This window comes from Lepus europaeus, chromosome 2 (assembly GCF_033115175.1).
Source record: "Lepus europaeus isolate LE1 chromosome 2, mLepTim1.pri, whole genome shotgun sequence".
Lineage (NCBI taxonomy): Eukaryota > Metazoa > Chordata > Mammalia > Lagomorpha > Leporidae > Lepus > Lepus europaeus.
This window is the reverse complement of record NC_084828.1, coordinates 3,786,418-3,809,454: the sequence shown is the minus strand read 5'-3', so window position 1 is coordinate 3,809,454 and position 23,037 is coordinate 3,786,418. Positions and strand designations below refer to the sequence as shown.

Here is a 23,037-nt window from a genome sequence, read left to right as displayed (position 1 = left end):
AACCGGACCTGCTCCGTCCCCAGAGAGGGAACCCTCAGTGACTCACGGCGACCCCTGGTGGTCCCCGGACCCCACACAGGCTCTGCCTGCTCCTACAAACAGCAGGGCCCACAGCAGGTGGAGCAGGAGGTCAGCTGGGACCACACCGTGGGAACCAACTTGGCATCAGGGCTCTCGGAACTACAGGTGCTGTTTCCCAGTGAGCAAAGCCGGAACGTGGTCTTTTAAGCGAAGTGAAAAAGTCACGTTGAAGCCACTTGGTAGCTCACTCCCGGAACATTTTAATGAGCACTTCACAGCCAAATTCCAAAAGGAAGAGAGACCCCCAGCATTTTGGTTTTCACAGAGGCTTTCTGCCCTCCAGGCTCTCATACCCCTCAAATGCGTTTCAGGATTAACAAACGAGGCCGCTGTCGCATCCGGGGCAGAGGTCAGGTTCCCAGAGGGGCCTTTCGGGGTGGGCAGAGACCCCCATTAACGTGTGCACGCATCTGAGCCACTGGCAGTTGCTCCCCTCTCACACGCCTGCGGCTGGCGGGGTGCACTCGGGGAACACGGGGAGGCACGGCCGGCTGAGGGCATCCGAGGAAAGGCGCAGCTCCGCCGGCAGAGGGAAGTGGGCGCCCGATCTGCAATGGCTCCTTCGGAACCCGAAACACAAGGACCCCCGGCTGTGGCCAGGATCACGGGAGCACACTTTCGGGGAGCCCGCATGGAGCACTTCCGCCCGGCCGGCCCACCGCGCTGTTAAATTCCGTTCCTGACGCTGGCACCTCAGACACAGGGCAGTGTCCTGGATTCTCTCCAGCGCGCTTGTTTTGGTTCTCGGGCTATGGGTGACATTTGGCAAACGCCTCGTGCCTGCGCGTGTGCGTGCGTGTGTGTGGCGACGTGCTCTACCCGCCGTCACTCACTGCTCCTCGCTTAACCGACACACTTTTGTGGCACTGGTCCACGGCGACCGCTACGGCTCTGGACGCGACACGGAAGAACATAAAACCACGCGAGGACGGACACGTGTCCCACTTGCAAGCAGGTCCAGGACAACTTAGAAAAGTGTTCAGTGTGATATGCATAGGATCTACTTAGTGTTTGCATACATGTTCCACGTCTATGGCTAATACCAAAGGCAACGTCTTCCTACATTGTCAACGCATTTCCATTCCTCCCCTTCACTTCTCCATTGAGCAAAGACCCTGCCTGGCCCGCCTCCCTGCGCTCTGGGCCAGCAGCAAATCAAAGAGAGGTGACCCGCCCATCCCATCACGGTGACGGCACAGGGGGGCTCCTCCCCGGGGCCCCAGAGCACCTGCTGGCTCCCCCCAGACCTGCCCTGGGTCTGTTCTCTGAAGCTTAGACTCGAGCCCAGTGTGAGCTGTCACTTGGCATCTGCCAGCCTGGTCGGTCGTCCTGGCTGGAGACACAGACTGTCCCTTCCCTTTCAAAGACGAGGTGGTGGGGAAACCCGAGCGGGAGCCCGTCCTGCGGCCGTCCGGAGGGTGCGGCCGCCTAACGCGGCTCGTCCGCTTGCAGCCCGGCGGGCTGGCCGTTCAGGGCCGGCTTGTGTCTGTGCCCGGCGAGGAGCTTCCTGTTGATCCAGGCGAGGGTGGCCCCTTTGCTCCGGGGGCCCTCGGGCTGCGGCAGGAACACGAGGTCGTTGTGCGACTGGCTCATGCCCGGGTCCTTCTGCGGGTGCCGCCGGCGGAAGAACAGCTTTGCGCCTTTCCTTAAAGCTCCCCCTGAAAGAGCCAAGCACAGGGGGACGGCTGCTCAGGCGGGCCGAGGACGGGAGGCAGGGCCCCAAGCCCGGGCTTCTTGCTGAAGGTCCCACTGCCACTCGCACGGAGCCACGGCTCACGCCTTCCCACCAGGGGAACCAAGATGGAGGGCGGAAGCGTGGAGCCTGGACCGTGGCTGGGGAAGGGACTTGGCCACCGACTTTCTGATCAAGCCGAATGGCATCCCCTTGGCCACCAGAGCCCCCGGTCCCCGAGTTCCCTTCCTTACGAAGGGTGCAAACGCAGCACCAGGGACCCAGAGAGGGTGGGCACACTCAGGGAACCCACGTGCAAGCCACTCGCCCAGGAATGTCCACGATTATTTGTCCTGTTGGGAGGAGGATTTTTAAAAATAGCTCCAGCCCCTGCTGTGCGTGCATTTCCCTACTATGACATCGTTGCTCGCCCCATTTTCGACCTACAAACCTGGAGCTTCCTCCAGGCCGACACAGCTGCAGAGAGACGGACCAGGGAGCCGCCGAGGCAGCAAACCCAACCCCGGCCCGTGGAGATCAAGCCCAGCTCACGCCAAGAGCAGTCCACGTGCCTTTGTGCAGACTGGCCAGACACCCTGTGAACCGGGACCCGCCAGGCTAGGGAGCACCCCGGCTTGGCCCGTAGCCCCCATTGCCTTCCGCACGGAGGTGGCAACAGCTTTGATGCCCATGAAGTGAACCTGTCAAAGCTGCGGTTTCTGAAAAGCTGTTGTCTCTCAAGATCACCCAGAGGGAGCCTGATCAGCTCTCACGACGGCTAAGGCCGGGAGCCCTGCTCCAGGGTTCCAGGGGGGGCCTGGAGATGGGGTGAGAAGGCAGGTGCACTGGGCTGTCCCCCCGGAAAGAGGCCACAGTTGGGGGTGTGAGTAACGACCACCGGCTGGATGCGACTTTGGGCTTTGGCCGGCGGCCGTCTCTGGGGACACCCAGGACACAGAGCAGGGGCTCCGGGGACAAAAAGCCTGGCTGTGAGGTGTCCCAGCCGGGCCAGGAAGCACAGGCTGGGGGCAGGGGGGGAGGGGAGCACCGGCAGGCATTTCTTTTTCTAAGTTTTCATTTTATTTGAAAGACAGAGAGAAAGAGAGAGAAAGAGAGCTCCCAACCACTCATTCACTCCCCCAAACGCCCACAGCAGCCAAGGCTGAGCCAGGCGGAAGCAGGAGCCCCCAGCTCAATCCAGGGCGCCCACGTGGGTGCCAGGGACCTGAGCACTCGAGCCACCACTGCTGCTCCCCACGGCGCGCATCAGCAGGGAGCTGGGACCCGGAGCAGAGCCGGCACCCAAACGCAGGAGCCTTGATGTGGGATGCAGCATCGTGGGTGCCCGCCCAGGAGGCCTCTCTGACCTGCAGGAGCCTGCCCTGGGCCCGGCTTCAGGTTTACCTTGGAGTCCCGGCAGGGCACGTGGGTGTAGGGCTCTCACAGGTGGGATGGGGGCCTGGGACACTCATACCTCTCCCTCGACTTCTCCCCAGGAGGAAGCAAACAGACCCGCCCACCACCTGGGACAGCCGTGGGCCAGGGGACGCACGCTGGTGCTGGCTCCAAGGCCCACGTCACGTCTCCCTGCAGTGACATCACACCCGAGGTTTGAGCAGGGACAGTGCCACCGGCTGCCTGTGTCCCCCGGGAAACTATCAGTCCCCATCTCAGAACACGGCCTTATTTGGAGTCTTGGCCGTGGTTCTCGGGGTGGAGTGAGTCATTGGTATGGGCTGCCACCCAACACCACAACGGCGGACACGGACATGGCGACACAGCGGCGCAGCCGGGGACGCCGCATGAACACCAAGGCTGACGTCACAATATGCTTCTCAGTAAGCCGGGGAACCCCAACCATGGCTTGGTCTCCGGGAGCTGGCAGAGACCTGGAGCAGGTGCGCCCTCCCAGCCTCGCGGGGCTGGCCCTGCCCACACCACCAGAGACTTCCAGCCTCCAGAGGATAATCCCTGCTGCTGGGACCCCAGGACACGGGGACAGCCAGGAAAGGGGAGGGGGCGAGGCCGGCAGTGCCTGCACGTCTTCCTGTCCGGTCCTCACAGCCCTGGCAGCCACGCAGGGGAATCCGAGGAGGCAGGATGCTGGCAGGAGGTGGCGTGCCCAGCCCTGGGACATCTGAACCCTGCTGCGTCCATGCTCAGGTGTCCCCTGGACAGTCTGACGTGATGGGGTCTGGGAGACCCTGGGCAGGAACACTTCTCAGAGCACCTGGGGTCGGGCAGGTGTCGGGTTTCATGGTTAAGGAACTCCCTGGGTTCACGTCCCAGCTCCAGCTGTTGTGGGCATCAGGGGTGTGAGTCAGTGGAAGGGAGCTTTCTCTCTGCCTCAGTTTCTCTCTCAAATAAATTAAAAAAAAAAAAAGATTCCAGAGTCTCTCTAACCTGCAGGTTAGGCCAGGTTAGGCTACCATAGCCTCAGCAGAGCCAGCCTCTGTCCACGGGGCCTGCGTCTGTGCATCCAACCACAGATGAAAATGTTTGTGTAACAGTGTCTGCCGGGCACGTGTCAGTACCCTCAACAGGAGACGGCACAGCTAACTACACGGCGCTGCCAGTGGCTCAGGCCCCGCAGGAATCCACGGGACACGGAGGTCAGGTGCAAGCTCCCGAGGACCTCACAGTGAGAACCGGCACCACGGACCGCGGAATCTGCCAGGGTCCCGGAAGGTAAGAGCCACAGAGTGCACTTGGGAGCGCAGCCCCCTGCCCCCTCCCCTCTGTACACAGACATGGCTCCCTGCCCCCCTCCCCTCTGTGCACAGACATGGCTCCCTGCCCCCCTCCCCTCTGTGCACAGACATGGCTCCCTGCCCACCTCCCCTCTGTGCACAGACACAGCCCTCTGGCCCCCCTGTGCACAATCACACCCCCCTCCTCTCTGTGCACACATACCCCTCCCCCCATCCCTCTGTGCATAGACACGGCCCCCTCACCATGCACAGACATGGCCCCCTGCCCACCACCCCCCTGTGCACAGACACACCTGCCTGCCCCCTATGCACAGACATGGCCTCCCTGACCCCCGCCCCTCTGTGCACACATACCCTTCCCCCTGCCCTTCTGTGCACAGACACGGGCCCCTCACCATGCACAGACATGGCCCCCTGCCCACCACCCCCGTGCAGACATGCCCGCCTGCCCCCTACGCACAGACACAGCCTCCCCGCCCCCCGTGCACAGACACAGCCCCCTGCCCACCACTCCCCCCACCCCGTGCAGACACGCCCGCCTGCCCCCTATGCACAGACACAGCCTCCCCGCCCCCCGTGCACAGAAAGGCCCCCTGCTCCCTGGCCCGCTGATAACCCACATCCTTGCATCTGAAGATGGACCCCCGAGGGTTTCCACCTGCACGGGGCACCGGTAGGCTGGACACGCCATGGCCTGCGCTGCCCAGGACCTCTGCTGGCCGCAGTTTGCCTACATCGTGAGGACTCGCAGTCTGAGCAGCGCCTCCCGCCTCCAGCGAGCTCTGAGCCTGCTCTGGGCGCTGCACACGCACAGGGCGCCTACAGGGGTCATTTTCTGTTCTCCTGTGCTTGCTTAGCACCTCCAGAGCCAGTCCGCTCCTCTGCCAGTGTCACCACTCAACGTCACCACCGGAAACCTGAGGGCGTCTCTGGCCCCCGTGCAAATCTGAAGTCACCGGTGCCATTCACGTAGTTCCCCGCCTTGACGTGAGTTACCTCGGCCTCCGTGGGGTCGGCAGCAGCTTCTTCCACAGAGGACAGAGCAGGGGGAGGCACCAGGCCTGCCGCGTGTTCTGGGCTTCCCGGCTGCCCGTGGACTCCAGCCTCGCCAGAGCCGCGCGGAGGGAGGCTGTCCTTGGGCACACGTAGCCGGCGGTTGTCCTTGGAGGAGGCTGGCGGGCAGGCACCGGCAGTTCCTGCGTCACACTGGACTCCAGCCCGCGGCTCTGTCGCCTTCGCTGAGAGCCCAGGTCCCCCCACTGGACGGCAGTGGCCGAAGCCCCCTGGGTTTTAGGAAACCTGACTTTGCCAGGCCTCCTCTCCCCAACAGGCAGGGGACAAGGGTCAGACTCAGCTCCAACCTGTTGCTTTTTTTTTTTAAAAAGATCTACTTATTTGAAAGGCAGAGGGACAGAGAGAGACAGAGACAGAGACACACTGATCTTCCATCTACTGGTTCAGGAGCTGGGCCAGGCTGAAGCCAGGAGCCAGGAGCTCCATCCGAGGCTCTCGTGTGTTGCAGGGGCCTAGGGCCTTGGACCATCTGCTGCTGTCTTCCCAGGTGCATTAGCAGGGAGCTGGATCGGAAGTGGAGCAGCCGGGACTTAAGGTGGCACTCACATGGGATGCCAGGGTCACAGGTGGCAGTTTTTTTTTTTTTTTTTTGACAGGCAGAGTGGACAGTGAGAGAAAGAGAGAGAGAAAGGTCTTCCTTTGCCATTGGTTCACCTTCCAATGGCCGCCGCGGTAGGAGCACTGCGGCAGGTGCACCGCGCTGATCTGAGGCCAGGAGCCAGGTGCTTCTCCTGGTCTCCCGTGGGGTGCAGGGCCCAAGGACTCGGGCCATCCTCCACTGCACTCCGGGCCATAGCAGAGAGCTGGCCTGGAAGAGGGGCAACCGGGACAGGATCGATGCCCCGACTGGGACTAGAACCCGGTGTGCCGGCGCCACAAGGCGGAGGATTAGCCTAGTGAGCTGTGGCGCCGGCACAGGTGGCAGTTTTACCCACTGTATCACAACGCTGGCCCCAGACTCAATCTGGAAAAGTCCCTGAGAAACATGTGGGCAGAGGTTATGTGGAATTTCAAGCAAATAACCAAGATGCTTACATGAGAAGCAGGAAGAAGCAAAGTCTTCTTTGGTTCTAGCAAGGTTTAAAAAAATTTATCATAGGGCTGGAGTTGTGGCATAGCCAATAAAGCCACCACCTGCAATACCAGCATCCCACGTGGGCGCGGGTTCAAGTCCCGGCTGCTCCACTTCCAATCCAACTCCCTGCTAATGGCCTGGGAAAGCAGTGGAGGATGCCCAAGTGCTTGGGCCCCTGCACCCACATGGGAGACCTGCAGGAAGCTCCTGGCTCCTGGCTTCAGCCTGGCCCAGCCCTGGCTGTTGCAGCCATTTGGGGAGTGAACCAGCAGATGGAAGACCTCGCTCTCTCTCTCTCTTTCTCTCTGCCTGTCCTTCTCTCTCTGTAACTCTTTCAAATAACTAAGTAAATCTTTTTAAAAATCACAAGAAGGCTGAAGAAGCACATGAAAGAATGAAGAAGTAATTCTTGTAACTGCAGCTTTAGCAAGTACTTCCGAGTGCACCCCCGTCGGTGTCGGTGTCGGCAGTGTCTGAGGGGCGTCGGCAGCGGTCAGGTGGACGGCCGAGGACAGACAGGTGGATGGCCGTGGACAGACAGGTGGATGGCCGAGGACAGACAGGCGGACAGGCGAGGACAGACAGGTGGATGGCCGAGGACAGACAGGCGGACAGGCGAGGACAGACAGGCGGACAGGTGAGGACAGACAGGTGGATGGCCGTGGACAGACAGGCGGACGGCCGAGGACAGGCGGACGGCCGAGGACAGACAGGCAGACGGCCGTGGACAGACAGGCGGACAGGCGAGGACAGACAGGTAGACGGCCGAGGACAGACAGGTGGACGGCCGTGGACAGACAGGCGGACAGGCAGTGACACCCAGCGGCAGGAGAACACGGAAAAGATCTCAGCTGGACCCACAGCCCGCTGAGCAGCAGCGAGACCCCTGCCTGCCAGGGGCGGGCGGCTTCAGCCGGTCCCACACGAGGCTGGGAGTCGCGGCAGGGGACGGGCAGCGCCCTCACCTGAGGGTCCAGCCTGGACCTGAGGTTCCAGCCTGGACACAGGTGCCGCACACCGGGGCTTCACTCACAGGTGGAGTGGAAGTTACTTTGATGCAGAAACATCCTGGAAGCCACGCCCACTTTTCCACTATGTTCTTTCCCATGAACCTTCAGACGACCCTGTGCGCGCACGGATTTCAGAGTTTTTCTCACCAAAACCACCGATCTTGCAATTCTGTTTTTCCATGAGCTTTCTGAACCCCCCCCCCCCACTTCGGAGAAGCAACAGGGAAAAGCTGCAACCTGGGAGGGCGGAACCGGAGGGGGCGGGCGAGAGGCAGGGAGGGGGTGAAGTGGGGGAGGGGGAGGGGAGGCAGAGCCGCGGGCCCACTCCTGCCTGTGACGGGCACACGCAGAAGAGCTGCGTCACTTACTGTGCGGGCGGTTAGCTCTGGCTGGCACAGCGGTCTTCCGAGGTTAAAGGGAGCGAGGCCAGATGCAGAGGTGAGAGGTAAAGAGACAAACGTGCGAGAGCCAAATCAGAACGGAAGACAGCGAGAGCCGGGCCCCGCGCCACGCTCACAGGGCCGCCGCTTGGCACAGCCTGTCTCCACACGCCGGCTATCACGCGTGATTAGGCACACGCCAGGTACACGCACGGCTGCCCCACCCCGCACACACTGCCGGCGGTGTTCAGCGCACTCGGCATCACTTCCGAAATCTGAGACAGACCCCTGTTGGGCTGTGCTGGCCGTGCTGGCTACACCGTTGCAACCTGTGCCTTCCCAACGAGCAAACACCCAGGGCAGGTGTACGCGGGCCGGCACACGCCTGGCTGGGAGGGGAGACACGGCCACACGCTGAGCGCGGGTGCCAGAGCCGGGGACCTGCTCTTTCGCCAGTTCTGAAAACCTTTTGGGCAGAAAACAAACGCTGTGGGGCCCAGAAGCCAGAACAGCCAGGGACTCTGGCGACGTCTCGCGGAGACGCTAAGGGCGGGCCGTGGCCGACGCCTGGGTCGGCAGCAGTGTCCTGTGACACGCGGGCTGGCGCGGGGGCTCAAGGCAGCCCCAGTGTACCTGCCTGACACCCAGCCCCCAGGAGGGCGTCCACGCAGCTGGCACACGATGGCCAGGACCCAGCGATGCCGGAAACCCAGGGAGAGAACTCTCTGGAAGGAAACCCAGAGGGAGGGCAGGGGGAAGGGGGAGGGAGGCACACGGGGGGGGGGGTCTGGCACCGTTGGGGGGGAGGACTAGGAGAGGGAGGAAACACTGTGACAATCAGGGAGGGGAGAGCGACGCCCTCACGCCTCTGGCTTCCTGCCTGTCACGTGCCTGCGTGTGCGTGTGCGTGTGCATGTGTGTGCGTGTACAGCCAGGCCACCTGGATGCCACCTGGCCCGAGGCTCCCTACCAGGAGCAAGGGAGCTGCCACAGAGGCCGGTGCAGGCACAGCCACCCAAGCACCCCACGGGCAAAGTCCTCCAGGGCCAAGCCGCCTGGCAATCGTACGGGACATCTCCTCCTGCCTCCGTCTTCCTCTTCTAACTTTCAGCTCCTCCCCCGCCTGGCCCTGCTCACGCGGTAAAGGGGTGGGACCCAGAGGGGCAGCAAGGGAGCCCCAGCTGAGACAGGGAGCAGAGATGGACCGCGCCAGGCTGCGCTGGGGGCGTGGTCTCACTGCGGGGGAGAGGGGCCCCCGAGCCCTGTGAGGTTCTCAGCAGTGACCCCCCTGCCTGGGCCCCCACTGTGACAACCAAAACCTCGCCCACCTTGCCGGCTGTCCCGGCATCACGGCAAGGGTGCCTGTGCCGAGTGTCACCAACAGCCCGCTCTGGGCACTGCTCTGCCCACCGGGGGCAGGAGCCCCAGGAATCAGGCACGCGTGGTGGGTAAGGGCGGGATCCCCGCTTTGGAGGAGGCTGGGGCTCGGGGTGTCTTGGGGTCTCAATCCAGGCCAGCTCCGAGCCCCCGGCTACATTCTTCCCGTCGCCATCACACCAGGTGCTGTGTGGGTAAAGCCACACCCTCTGGAGAAATGTACGGTTCAGCCAGGGCTCCAGCGAGCCTAACAAAATGATGACCTCGTTCCCACACACGTACGGGCTGAGCAGCCCCGATGCAAAACCCAGACGTCCAAAGTGCTCTGAAACCCAAACTTCCTGAGTGCTGCCACGACCCCACGAGTGGGAAATCCCACACCTGACCTCGCACTAACAACCGTGGCTGACGGCAGCTCCGGCCCCGCACACGGTGTCTGTGACACACACACGTCAATCTTAGACTCTGGCCCCTCCCCAAGACACCAGACTTGTGCAAATATTCCAGAATCCGAGTCTCAAGCACTTGCGGTCCCAGGCGTTCGAGGACAGGGTCTTCCACCTGAACCTGTTGTTCCGGGGGGCGTGCGTCCTGGCAGACCCTGGGGTGGGGACGGCTCTGCCCTGAGCCCCATAGGCTGTCATCAAGAGGCGGCTCCGAGGCCTTGGTGACTTCTACGCCCGCAAGGGGAGCCCAGGCGGAAGCCGGCACCCACAGCAGAGCTGCCCAGCCGCTCCCCACACAAGGACCAGGGTGTGCCCCTCCCCGCCCCCCCCCCCCCCCCCCCCCCGAGCCTGGCAGGAGCTCACAGGTTCAGGGTGAGGCGGGGACAGCATCAGAGAGAATAAGGAACAGGAAACAGAAGAGGGAGCGGACAGTCAGAGGGGCGGAGCCGGCGAGCGGCCCGAGCGAGTACCTTTATGCTTCTTGGCCACGATGGGCTCGGAGACACTCAGGGAGCTCTCGGACAGCTCGTCGGCGTCGGGCTCGCGCAGGCCGGGGCTGCTCCACGCTGCCCCCTGCGGGCACTCCTTCTCCAAGTCCCAGGACCCCAGTTCACTCTCCTGTGGCTCCGCGGCAGTGGGCGCCGGGGGGGCCGGTGCGGCAGAGGCTGTGGCCGCCTCCGAGGCAGGCGGGGCGGATGGGGCAGGCGGGGCGGATGGGGCAGCCGGCGCGTCCTCCCGGTGGGCACCGTCATCCAGCATCAGGGCAGCACCATGGTCCTGAGACAGTGAGGTCTGTCGGGAGAAACGCACCATCAGAGGTGGAGGCGGGCAAGCAGGAGAGCCAGCAGGGGCCCGAGGAGCTGGGCGGTGCTCCCGACACCACACGGGCCATTTCGCAGCTCGGCCGCCGGCCCCCTAAGAAGGGGCGTCTGCAACAGGGGGCCGGGCGGGTCTCTGCCCAGTGGCGCTCAGTGAGGGGTGGCCCTGGGCGGGCTGCAGGTGGGACGGCGTCAGGGAGGCAGCAGGTGTCCCTCCCCCACCCGCATGCCCGGGGATGCTGGGGACCGGGGATGTGAACTCGGGAGCTATCTAGTGGTCCCTGCAGATCATGAGTGGAAATGAGTGGGAATGCACACGCCAAGTCTCATGAAGACGTCTGTTTGTATGTGAACACACATGGAGGGGGCGGGGGCGGGAGGTCCCCGGGGCGGGGGGCACTCGTGCTGCCTGGGACCCCCGTGCAGTCACAGGTCAAACCTCTGGCTCATGGACATGCCTGCTGAGTGGGCTGACCAGAGCACGCGGCAGTGGACTGGGGACACTGAATGCCGGGACACACGCTCCTAAAGCCACCACTGTGAAACCTTGGAGAAAGCACCCCGGGAGGTGCCTCACACTCAGGGTCCAGGAAACCCAACCCTAGGCCTCGGCGCTTCCAAACACCGCCCCCTGCTGGAGGCCACCAGACTTGCACCCAGGAACTCAACAGACACTCGAGGCTATTTGTGAGCTGGTGCCTGGGAGGCTGGGACAAGGCCACCCACACCCTGGGCACCATGGCAACACTGGTGACTCGCCTCCAGCACCTGCCAGTCCCCTCTGGCCCCCTCCCAGGGGCTGTCAGCACACCCCCCACCCGACCTCGGGGTCCCCCAGGATCTAAGCCACCCAGTCACCACCCGAGTTCAAACTCCTTCCTCATCCCCTCCCATCCCACATCCAACCCTCCCCACCGCGAGGCAGGCAGGCGCGTGGTCCAGCAGTCAGGAATCCATATTGCACGCTGTAGCACCTGCTTTTGGTCCCTGCCGGTGCATACTGGGAGGCAGCCATGCCGGCTCGGGGGCCGGGCTCCTGCCACCCGTGTCTGGGACCCTGACTGAGCCGAGGGTGCTACAGGTGTCTGGGAGAGAAGTGGAGGACAGGCACGCTGTCTCCCTCGCAGATGAACACAGAATCTGCCAGCACCCCGGCACAGGTGCGTTTGGGAATGTGGGGTCAGCAGGGCTGGGTCAGGGACGGCTTCTCGCTCAGGCAGTCGAGGCAAGGCCAGGAGCCACGGCCTGGCGGGCTGAGGACCGCGCTCAGGGCCGGGGCCGGCTCCCGCGGGCTCCGGCAGCCCCGGCCGGGCCTCGGCGCCGTACCTTGGAGATCCCGGATATGATGATGGTACTTTTCTTGCGGGGCGACTTGAGCTTGAGCTTGGAGGCCTCGCTGAGCTGCCGGATGGCCACTTCCGCCACGGGGTCCAGGCCGTTCAGCACCAGCAGCTCTGCGGGGAGAAGGCAGAGCGGAGCTCACTTCCCTGACATCAAGTGCGGCCCCGGGAACGTTCTAGAAACCCTGCTCTATACAGCGCCGGAGAGAAAGCAGTCTGGACTTGGCGGGCCAGCTGGTGTCTGAACAACTTCTCAATGCTGCCTCCGTGGTGTGAGAGCTACAGGGGCCTCGTGTCACCGCGGCTGGGTTCCAATAAAACTTCATTGATGGGGCTGGTGCTGTGGCATAGCGAGGTAAAGCTGCCACCTACAGTGCTAGCATCCATATGAGTGCCGGTTCGAGTCCCGGCTGCTCCTCTTCCAACCCAGCTCTCTGCTATGGCCTGGGAAAGCAGTGGAAGATGGCCCAAGTGCTTGGGCCCCTGCACCTGCGTGGGAGACCAGGGAGAAGCTCCTGGCTCCTGTTTTTGGTCTGGCCCAGCCCTGGCCATTATGGCCACTTGGGGGGTGAACCAGAGGATGGAAAATTTCTGTCTCTCCTCCTCTCTCTGTAACTCTGCCTTTCAAATAAATAAAAAATAAACCTTTAAAAAGTAAAATAAAATCCCCACGTGTAGGTGGGTGTTGTGCTCCAGGCTGAGCGAGTTTAATCCTGGCCCCTCCACTTCCATCCAGCTTCCTGCGGCTCAAGAACCTGGTTCCTGGCCACCCCGGCAAGACCCAGAGGGAGCTCCTGGCTCCTGATCTGGCCTGGCCGAGCCCCGGCTGATGCAGCCAAATGGGGAGTGAACCAGTGGATGGAAGACCTCTCTCTCTCTCTCTGCCTCTCTTTCTCTCTCTGTGTAACTCTGACTTGCAAATAAATAAATAAATAAATAAATCTTTTTTTAAAAAAGAAAGAAAAAGAAAAGAGGGAGGGGGGAGGGAATCGGCTTCCCAAACTCTGCACGCCCAGTGGTCTGAGCAGACTGAGGGTCGGCACCGGGCAGCCCCGGCGCTACCTGTGTCTGAGGAGGAGAAGGCTTTGCTGACGGGCGCGCCGTGGCAGGGCACAGCTTGGATAGAGATGTCCTTCTCGATGACCTTCACCCTGACGGGCGTCTTCACAGGGGACTCTGGGGGAGACAGCGTGATCAGCAGGGCGGCGGGCGGGCTGTGGACCCACAGTTACCGGAGACGCGGAACGCCCCCCGCCCGTGTCTGCACCTCCAGCGGGGCGCTGGCTGAGGCAGGGCCCACGGCGGCAGAACAGGGGGTGCTCCAACATTTCAGAAACCTGGCAATGAAGCCGGACCCTGCCCTGCCCTGTGCCGGCGGCCCGTCCTGGGAAGGGAAGGCGTAGGCACCAGCGGAGATGCGACATAAATAAAAACAAGAAATCACCACCCGAACTGAGGCTGTCTTGCAGGGGACAGAAAGGCACAGCCGCTCGTCGGCCCTCGTGGGGAGGAGTCCACGGGAGCCGCGTGCAACTTCCCTAGGGCGCACTCCGTCCCCCGCGGCACCGAGAGTACCGGATGTGGCTGCGAGCCCGGCCACAGCGCCCATCATCCCAGAGGCCGTGCCCAGCCACAGAACAAGCCCGCGTCTCGCCCGCTGCCCTCTTCCTGTGCCCTGGGCGTGTTTAGTGACAGCACAGGGGCCGGGGCTGTGGCGCAGTGGGTGAAGCCACCGCCCGGGACAGTGCTGTCCCCTATGCCCGGCTGCTCCGCTCCTCACCCAGCTCCCCGTTAGGGCACCTGGGAAAGCAGCAGGAGACGGCCCAAGTGCTGGGGCCCTGCGCCCATGCGGGAGACCTGGGTGAGATCCTGGCTCCAGCCTCACCTGGGCCTGGCCATTGTGGCCAGCAGATGGACTCCCTCTCCCTCTCCCCCTACCCCAGCCCGGCACGGGAAGGCAGCCACCGACAGGGCCTGTGTGCCTGGCAGAGCTCCTGCAGGGCGCCCATTCCCGGGGGTCTCACCAGGGCTCAGCGGGGATGCCCTCCCAGCGTCGAACCGAGGCTTGGTCTTCACGGCAGTGACGGTGGTGACCACAGTGCCACACGGCATCACCGTGCGGTCCTTCTCTATCTTAGCAGCCGGCGCCGGGGGAGGGGCTTGCCACGCCTTCGGGTCCCCAGGTTCTACGTAAAAAAACTGCAGAGAAAGCGGGTGGGCGTGTCATCCACGGGGGGTGGGGCTTCCAGGGCCAACCCCCCAGACATGAGCTCCAGCCAGGCTGCGGCCCTCTGTGGACTAAACCATCAATGACGGACAGCGCCTGACGGTGCCAACGCTGTGTGCATGGCTGCCGCACGGCGCGGTGCCCAGAAAGACGAGGGGTCGGGCCCGGTTCAGCACAGCCCCAGCTGTTCTGCGGATACTTTGCACCAGCAGGTGGGTAGAGGCAGAGGGCTCGGAGGGGAACCTGCAGGGCCAACAGCCACCGTGGGACCCAGGCCCAGAGACGCCCGGCGGTCGGCAGCATCGCTCCATGCATGAGCCGCTCACTTCTCACGGGGCCGCGGACGCGAGTGGAGACGCTCCTTCTAGCAAGGGGTTGAGCCTGGACTAGGCTGCCGTACCTCGGCGGTGATGGAGCCCAACACGGAGCCGCGGGGGGAGGATCCGCTGGCCAGCGCGAAGCTCTGGGGTCCGGAAGGCTGCTTCTTAAACAAATCTAAAGGGACCGTGGCCACCGCCAACAACCCTGCAGAGACAGGGGCGAGTGAGGGCCCACCAGGCTTCAGCGACTGCAGAGGGGTCTCGGGTGGGGCCCGACGGGCGGTGTTCTCAGCTTGAAAATGCTCCAGCCCCCGGGGCCCATGCTGTGGTACAGCCCGCTCAGCCGCAGCCCACGTGGTTCAAGTCCCGGCTGCTCCACTTCTGATCCAGCTCCCTGCTATGGCCTGGGGAGAGCAGTGGAAGATGGTCCAAGTGCTTGGGACCCTGCATCCACATGGGAGACCAGGAGGAAGCTCCTGGCTCCTGGCTTCTGCCTGGCCCAGCTCCAGCTGTTGTGGCCATCTGGGGAATGAGCCAGCAGATGGAAGATATATATACTCTCTCTATATATATAATTCTGACTTCCAAAGAAATAAATCTTTTCTAAAAAAGAAAGGAAATGTCAGAAGCAGGAGGGGTGGGAGCGCTCAGGGCAAGGGAGGCTGAAGCATCAGGACGGCCAGGGGTCCACTGGCGGCACGTGAGTGTGTGCATGCGTGTGGGCGTGTACACGTGAGTGTGTGCATGCGTGTGGATGTGTATACAGTGTGTGTACAAGGTATACGTGTGCTTGTGGGTGTGCACACGGTGTGTGCATGTGTGTGGTGTGTACACAAGGGGTGTGTACCCATGCATGTGTATGTGTGTGTGTGCGTGCATGTGAGTGTGTGCATGGGTGTGGTGTACACGCACGTGTGTGCACAGGTGTGTGTGTGTGTGTGTGTGAGCACATGAAGCGAGGGCGGGACAGAGGAAGGGAGTAGCCAACCACGTGCATGACCACAAATTAATACAGAAAAGTGGGCAAATGCTCAAATTACCTAAGACTGAAGGGCTCCAAGGGGATTCTTTGTGCATTTTTGCCAGTCTGAAGTTGTGCGGATTCCCCCAGGCTGTACCGCAGGGGCCTGGCTGCAGCCGGCAGAGCGGGATGAGCGCTGGGCGCCCCTCCCAGCTGGCCGTGGCCTGCCCTGGGTGTCCCGTGGCCCTCTCCGGGAGCTCAGGGTTTACCTCCGAGCAGCCCGGTGACCTCGGGAGTCCTGGTGACGTAACGGGTGGCACGCGGTGGGACTAGCAACAATCAAACGGCTGGATTTGCTGGCTGGATAAGGCGGGGGGGTCCCCCTCTCCAGTTTGCTGTTTGAGGGGCTCTGCGAACGCCTAGCACACGTGGGGGCTGCCGGTTTACCGCAGGCACACACAGCCGCTCAGCTTCCCCGGAACCACTCCGGTTGCTGCTTTCTTGTGTCTAAACCACGGGTCCGAGGCGCTGGGGCTGATGTGCAAGGAAAAGCCAGGGACGGGAAGTACCGCGGGGGGTGGGGGGGGAGGGTCCAGGGGCTGGGGAGGAAGCAAAGGAGAGCCAGGGTTCCAGGAGAATGAGAGTTCTGAGAGGGGTGGTGGCGATGGCTGCAGAAACCCATCGTAAGGACAGACAGCGGGTGGCGGGCGGTGGGCGGCGGGCAGCAGGCAGCAGGTGGTGGGTAGCAGGTGGTGGGTTTGCCTCGACTGAACCATCTTCTCAAAGGAGGTCCCTGAGCCTGGGAGCACCAGGATTCTCCTTTAAGCCAAGAGTTGCTGCCTAAAAGGTTGTAAGGTTTGGCCTTTTGGAGGGGCAGGGGACAGTGTTGCCCATCTGCTGGTTTGCTCTCCAAATGCCCACAGCAGCGGGGGTGGCCAGGGCCAGGCCAGGACTGGACGCAGGTCTCCCATGTGAGACGCAGGAGCCTGATTCCCTGAGCCGGTGTTGCCGCTCAGGTCTGCCCTGGCGGGAGGCTGGAGCCAGGAGCCACGCCCACTCGCCGAACGTGGCCTTAAAAAGCTGACGAATCAGCTGAACATTTTCCCAAAACGCACGAAGGAGTTTTCAAAAGGACCACAGAGGATGCGCATCCCGGGAAACTCGGCCCAGACTGCAGGACTGGCGACACCGAAACGCCCATCTCCGTTCCATGTCCCACCGGCTTTCCAAGTCCCCTCGAAGGCACCGTTAGCAACGTCAAGTGCCTTCGGACCAAACGTGCCCTTTGGGAAGCCTGGGGTGGTTTGGGGGAAGGGGCCTGGCCAGGAGGCGGGGCCTGGCCACCCACCCACCACTCACCTGAGGACCGCCCGTCTTCTGAGATCTGCAGGTGCAGCTCCTTGGACTTGGCGTTCAGTTCACTGCGGGAAAGGAGAAGCCGGGGCCTTGAAAAGGTACTGAGTTATTCTGATTTTTAAACATATTGTGGGGTTTTTTTTGACTAAGGAAAGGAACACAAAATTGTCGGTATTTAAAGAACGACAGGCACGTAACGCACACAGCAGACTCGGCATCATCACAGTTCAGGGACAGCGCTGTTGGCAGCCGGGACGGCGCCTCCAGGGCTGCCGAGCAGGCATTTCCGTGACGGGGAGGCAGCCACGGAACACGGGCAGGGCGGGCGGTGCGTTTCCTTCTGCTTAATTTTTGCTCATTGGAACGCAGGGGCCACACGGAAGCCACAGCCACAAAAAGCTCACACAAGATGTGCACCACGAAAACACTGGGCATGGGTTTCAAAACATCGTGCACCACACTGAACCCATCTTTTACTTCCATTTTTTCAAGAACTCTGCAACACCCTCATGTAATTACACAGAGACAAATTGAGGAACATAACGTACCTCCCTCCTACTTCTCTCTCTCTCTCTTTTTAAAGATTTGTTTGTTTATTTGAAAGGCAGAGGTACAGAGACAGAAGGAGAGACCAAGAGACAGATTTTGCTTGCTTCTGCTGGTTCACTCCCCAGATGGTCACAACAGCCTGGGCTGGGCCAGGAGCCTCCTCCAGGTCTCCCACGTGGGTGCAGGGGCTCAAGGACCTGGGCCATCTTCTACTGCCTTCCCAGGCCACAGCAGGGAGCTGGATTGGAAGTGGAGCAGCGGGGACTGGAACTGGCGCCCACATGGGATGCTGGCGTCATAGGTAGAGGCTTAAACTGCTGTGTCACAACGCGGCCCCCTTTTCTCTTATGAAAACAGAGAGAGTGACACCATTTTTAACAGGCATAATTCTGCTACTTGGCCTCAGGACAATTTATTTGGCCACGTCCTTGATCGCCAGCTCTGGCTGTATTATCCACAAGCGCAACACCACTGCCAGTCTTTGCTACCGTGAAGCTGAAAACTCTTTTTGAACTGAAGTTTCTCGGGCTGAACGGCTTCTCAGAGGGCACACCACCTGTAGAGCTTGCTTTTACATTTCTAGCGAGCAGATCTGGCTGGGTTTGCTAAGGGAGTGCTCATCTATTCATTAAAATTTATGTATTTATTTTACTTGAAAGTCAAAGAAACACACACACTGAGAGAGAGAGAGAGAGAGAGAGAGAATCACACATTTGCCGGTTCACTCCCTAGACGCCCACAACAGCTTGGAGCTGGGCCAGGCCAAAACCAGAAGCCCGGCACTCAGCCTGGGTCTCCCACATGGGAGCCAGGGAGCCAGGGAGCCAGGTCTCGGTCGTTAGTTGCTGCTTCTCCAAGCACACGTCTGCAAGGGTCGGCGCTGTGGCGTAGTGGGTAAAGCCGCCGCCTGAGAGCCCACATCCCTCGTGGGCAACGGTTCGAGTCCCGGCTGCTCCACTTCCCATCCAGCTCCCTGCTAATGTGCATGGGAAAGCAGTGGAGAATGACCCAAGTCCTTGGGCCCCTGCACCTGCATGGGAGACCCAGAAGAAGCTGCTGGCTCCTGGCTTTGGCCTGGCCCAGCTCCAGCTGTTGTGGCCATTGGGGGAGTGAACCAGCGGATGGAAGACCTCTCTCTCTCTCTCTCTCTCTCCCCCATATAAACATTTTTTAAAAAGAATGAAAGCAATGGAGGCTGCGCTCCGGCCCAGGGACTGGGACACAGGCACCCCCAGCGGTGTCACCCCCGCGCCCAAGGCCGGTCTCTGTGCCTGTCTCTAAGGCGCTGCCTGGTTCGACCGGATAATGTTGCGTTTCTGACACCGTGATCCGCAAGAGGTCTGTATTTTCCCTTTTCTAACCTCAGCTGTGGAGTCGAGCACAAGTTTCCTTCTACTGCGTCCTGGAGGGGACGTGTTTCTCAGCGAGGGGGAACCTCAGGGAGGGCACATGGAGAAATGGACCCTGAGGGCTGCCCAGAAATAAAAATGAGGCGGGTGTTTGGCACCAGGCATTCGGCACACAGCACGGCACGGCCCGTGTGAGTGCTGGGTCTGAATCCCAGCCCCACTTTGGATTCCAGCTTCTGGCTAACGAGCGCCCCGGGAGGCAGCTGGTGACAGCTCCAGTGTCTGGGTCCCCGACAGCCACGTGGGAGACCCGGCTGGAGACCCGGCTCCTGGCTTCAGCCCGGCCCCACTCCAGCTGCTGCAGGCATTTGGGGAGTGAGCCAGCAGCTGCCTGTCTGTCTCTCTGCCTTTCAAGTAACGACAAAAACAGGAAGACGGGTGGCATTTCCGGTGCTGAAGGCACTTCGCTTCTAACGTGTGGACACGGGCTAGCACGCGACTTGCAGGTTCTCTCCGCGGCCGCGGGGACGGCGCAGACTCACAAGGTGAACTCTTCTTCCCACGTGAGGTCAGTGGTGCATCTCGCGAGGCCGCTGGAGAACCTCTGCAGGGGGTCGTTCAGCTGCGCGGTGCACACGGGCTGAGCGGCGCCTACAGCGGGGCAGAGGGACACGCGTCAGCCTCACACGTGGCTGCATTCACACACGGCCTGCACGCCACCCACGGCTGCGTGAAATGGCCCGCCCGGCCTCTGGTGCTCGGCTCTTCCCTTCGCTTGCCGTCTACAAACTCTCAGAGTGCTGGACTGCACTGCGGTTTACAGGATTTCTTCCTGGGGCCGGAGCTGTGCCATAGCGGGTAAAGCCACCGCTGCAGAGCCAGCATCCCATACGGGTGCCAGGTTCTAGTCCCGGCTGCTCCTCTTCCAATCCAGCTCTCTGCTGTGGCCTGGGAGAGCAGTAGAAGATGGCCCATGTCCTAGGGCCCCTGCACCCATGTGGGAGACTCGGAAAAGCTCCTGGCTCCTGGCTTTGGACTGGTGTAGCTCTGGCTGTTGTGGCCATTTGGGGAGTGATCCAGTGGATGGAAGACCTTTCTCTCTCTCTCTTTCTCTCTCTCCCTCTCTCTCTCTCTCTGTAGCTCTGCCTCTCAAATAAATAAATTAATTTTAAAAATGTCTTCCTGTCCTCAATGTCAACAGCCTTGGACTGACCCCAACGGCCCTGCCTGCAGGGGTGGGGGAGGGGGTGGACCTTCCTCAGAGATGGGCCCAGTTTTATTTTTTACAATATCTTAAACACACACACACACACACATATATATATATATATATATGATTTGTATTTGTTTGAGTCAGAGAGAGAGGGAGAACTGGTTCACACCCCAAATGCCTGCAAGGCCTGAGGCCGCCCTGGGTGGAGGCTGGGAGCAGAGAGCTCCCTGGGGTCTCCCACGCGGTGGCAGGGACCTGACTACCTCCCCCCACCCCGCTGCCTGCCGGGGTGCACTGCAGGGGCAGTTGAGCCGGTGTGGACACTGGTGCTCTGATACGGGCGGAGGCACCTGCTCCGGCAGGACCAGCAGCGAGCTGAGAACGGTGACTTCCAAGCCTAAGCTTGAATTTGGGATGATGCAACCCCGGGGGCACCTCCCAGAGAACCCATTTCCCGGCTCCCACCGGACAGGCGGTTTGCGTTTGTGCCGTGTGTCTCCCAGGGCTGGGCCACATCAGTGCCAGCACATCAGTGCCGCCCTTGTGGCCGGCAACGGCGAAGCACCTGCGGCAGCGCGGCTCCGCGGCCTCTTTAAACGGCACCGAGATCACTATGGTCTCTCCGCTGTCGGCTTCAGCAGACACAGGCGCTCCACACCTGACCCCGCTCAACAAAGACCTTTTAAGAAACAGTTATTTCTGCTTCAAGACAGTGCCCCCCCCTGGAGCCCGAGGTGCCGAAGGTACCGCGTGCTACCCGGCGGCTGCCGTGTCCGGACCCCACCCCACACCCGGCCAAGCACCCTGCACGTACCCTACTACTTGGCTTTCACAGCCATCCCTGGGGAGAGCCTGGGACCCAGAGAGAGGGGACAACCCAGGAGGGTGAGGAGTGGGCCTGCCCTCACAGCAGGTGTGTACCGGGCTGGGACCCCCACCCCGGCCGGCCGAGCCCCAGGAGCCCACCCGGCCACGGAGCAGCGTGGCTGACTCGGCAACAGGAAGTGCGCCTGCACGGCCAGCCATGGCAAGCTCTGCCGAGCACGCTGGAAGTCGGCGCAGCCTGCCTGTGCCTTGCGAAGTGGGAGGAACCCTTTCCAACGTTCCCGGATGGATCTTTGTGAGCCACGGGCCTCTGCCACCCAATGATCACCCCTGTGAGACCCCCGCCCCTGCAGCCAGGGATGCTAAGCACAAACTGAGGGCCGCACAGTGCAGAGGGCGGAGGGAGGATGAACGAAGAACCCGTAAGAGGAAGGCACTTTCCAGACTAAAGAAAGAGGGCACACGCCCGTCCCATCCCCTCTCCCCCTCTTCCAACAAAGGCAGGGTTTGCAGTGCAGACCCCGCAGGGTGCCCGGCGTCGTCCCAGCCCCCGAGCCCCCAGGCCGCGGGGCCCCCCGTCGCGGGCAGCCAGCACCCACCTGAAGCACCAGCGTCGCTCAGCAGCGAGGCTCGGACGTTCTTCACCAGCAGCTTCAGCTCATGCGCCCTCGGCGGCTTGGGGGGGCAGGGGTCCTGGGCAGCGGCCGGAGCGCACTGGAGGGTCTGCAAGAAAGACACACAGGAGCGGCGGCCCCGGTGGCTGCTGGGCAACGACACCCTCGCCTTGATCTGTGGCCACGTCCCGGGCAGGGCTCCCTGTGTGGCTGGGGGGGGATGCAGGGCACAGTCCCAGGGGTCCGCACCATCCAACCCCGCAGGCCCTAGGACAGGGGGACATCCTCTCCGGGATGCAGGTGCCTCTGGCCCCACCCCTGCCCCTCGTGGGCCACTGGCCCGTGGCCACCTCCCTCCTGCAGGCCGGAGCTGACAACCACGCAAGGAGAACATAGGCAGCGCTCTCTGAGCCGACAGTGGCAGGAGCAGCAGGCCCAGCGACGTTCCTACCCCATGCCAGAGGGGCGCCAGGACATCCCCCCCGGGCATGGGAAGGACCCCCCCCCCGGGCCCCTCATTTTTGAACCAGGGCTGTCCAGGCAGAGACCTGGGTGCTGACTTGACCCAGAATCCTTTTGGGGGCTGCCTGGGCCCGAGCTCTCCAGGGGCCCATTTGGAAAGCAGCGGTCTGAACGAGGCGCCCCCTGCTGGGAGCTGGAGGAAGTAGGAAGTGAAGCCCTGGGCGGTCCAGGCTGGGCGGTCCCAGTGGCGGAGCACAGGGCCCGGAGCCGCCCGGTCTGGGTAGGAGCTAGGAAGCATTTTCAGTGTAACTGGACTCCAGGCGCCCAGGTACCACGTCCGGCACTGCTCTAGGTGGGGTTGGGAGGGCGTCTGGACGACGTCCACGTGTAAGTCAGCGGCTGAAGGGCTGGCAGAGCTGTCGCAGAGCCTCTCTGGGGCACCGGGGGTGTCTCCCGCCTGAGCTTCACGCTCGAACCCAGCTCTGGCTCGGGTGGCTCTGCAGCCTGCTGGCCTCGGACTGCAGCTCTCACCATGCGCTCCCCTGGGTCCCAGGGCTCTGGACTGGACTGGCAGCTCCCCCAGGCGTCAGCTCTGCCTGCTGCAGACATGTGAGCTGACGCCTCCTAACAACAAGCCTCTTCAAACGTGTGCACACATGTGCACTCACAGGACCATTACAATGGGCAGCCGGGCTATTTGCATAAAGTCCACAATCAATAGCACGATTAACCCTGGGGCCAGCACCGTGGCATGGCAGGTTAAGCCACCGCCTGTGATGCCTGCAGCCCATATGGACGCCGTTTCGAGTCCCGGCTGCTCCACTTCCGATCCAGCTCTCTGCTGTGGCCTGGGACAGCAGCAGCAGATGGTCCAAGTCCTTGGGCCCCTGCACCCACGTGGGAGACCTGGAAGAAGCTGCTGGTTCCTGGCTTCTGATCAGCGCAGCTTCGACCACTGCGGCCATTTGGGGAGGGAACCAGCAGGTGGAAGACCTCTCTCTGCCTCTGTCTCTGTCACTCTGCCTCTCAAATAAATAAAATTTTAAAAAAATGAAGAAGAAAGGAAATGTTTTCACATCCCCGTAACTTGTTCCCAGACTGCTGGTTATCCAAGAGCACAGTTTCATTTTTCCTGTTTGTGAAGTTTCCACAGTTCCACCTGCCACTGATGTCTAAT

General features: G+C 61.9%; 1 protein-coding gene across 3 annotated transcripts in view; it reads right to left on the bottom strand.

Moving 5' to 3' along the window:
- Positions 1-261: 261 nt before the first annotated feature.
- Positions 262-23,037, bottom strand: part of C2CD2 (C2 calcium dependent domain containing 2) — a 51,775-nt gene continuing 28,999 nt past the window's right edge. Inside the window, exons 6-15 of one of the 3 annotated variants that reach the window (XM_062204810.1) lie at positions 21,384-21,507; positions 19,289-19,397; positions 16,852-16,913; positions 14,612-14,736; positions 14,009-14,183; positions 13,047-13,160; positions 11,971-12,098; positions 10,297-10,618; positions 7,992-8,025; positions 1,659-1,739 (exon numbers count right to left, since the gene is read on the bottom strand). In XM_062204810.1, coding sequence (XP_062060794.1) covers positions 8,003-8,025; positions 10,297-10,618; positions 11,971-12,098; positions 13,047-13,160; positions 14,009-14,183; positions 14,612-14,736; positions 16,852-16,913; positions 19,289-19,397; positions 21,384-21,507 — 1,182 coding nt within the window. In that variant the 3' untranslated portion in view covers positions 1,659-1,739; positions 7,992-8,002. Of the gene's footprint in view, positions 1,740-7,560; positions 7,738-7,991; positions 8,026-10,296; positions 10,619-11,970; positions 12,099-13,046; positions 13,161-14,008; positions 14,184-14,611; positions 14,737-16,851; positions 16,914-19,288; positions 19,398-21,383; positions 21,508-23,037 lie in introns of those variants that run through there. The other 2 variants (XM_062204818.1, XM_062204806.1) reach the window with 2 other exon arrangements.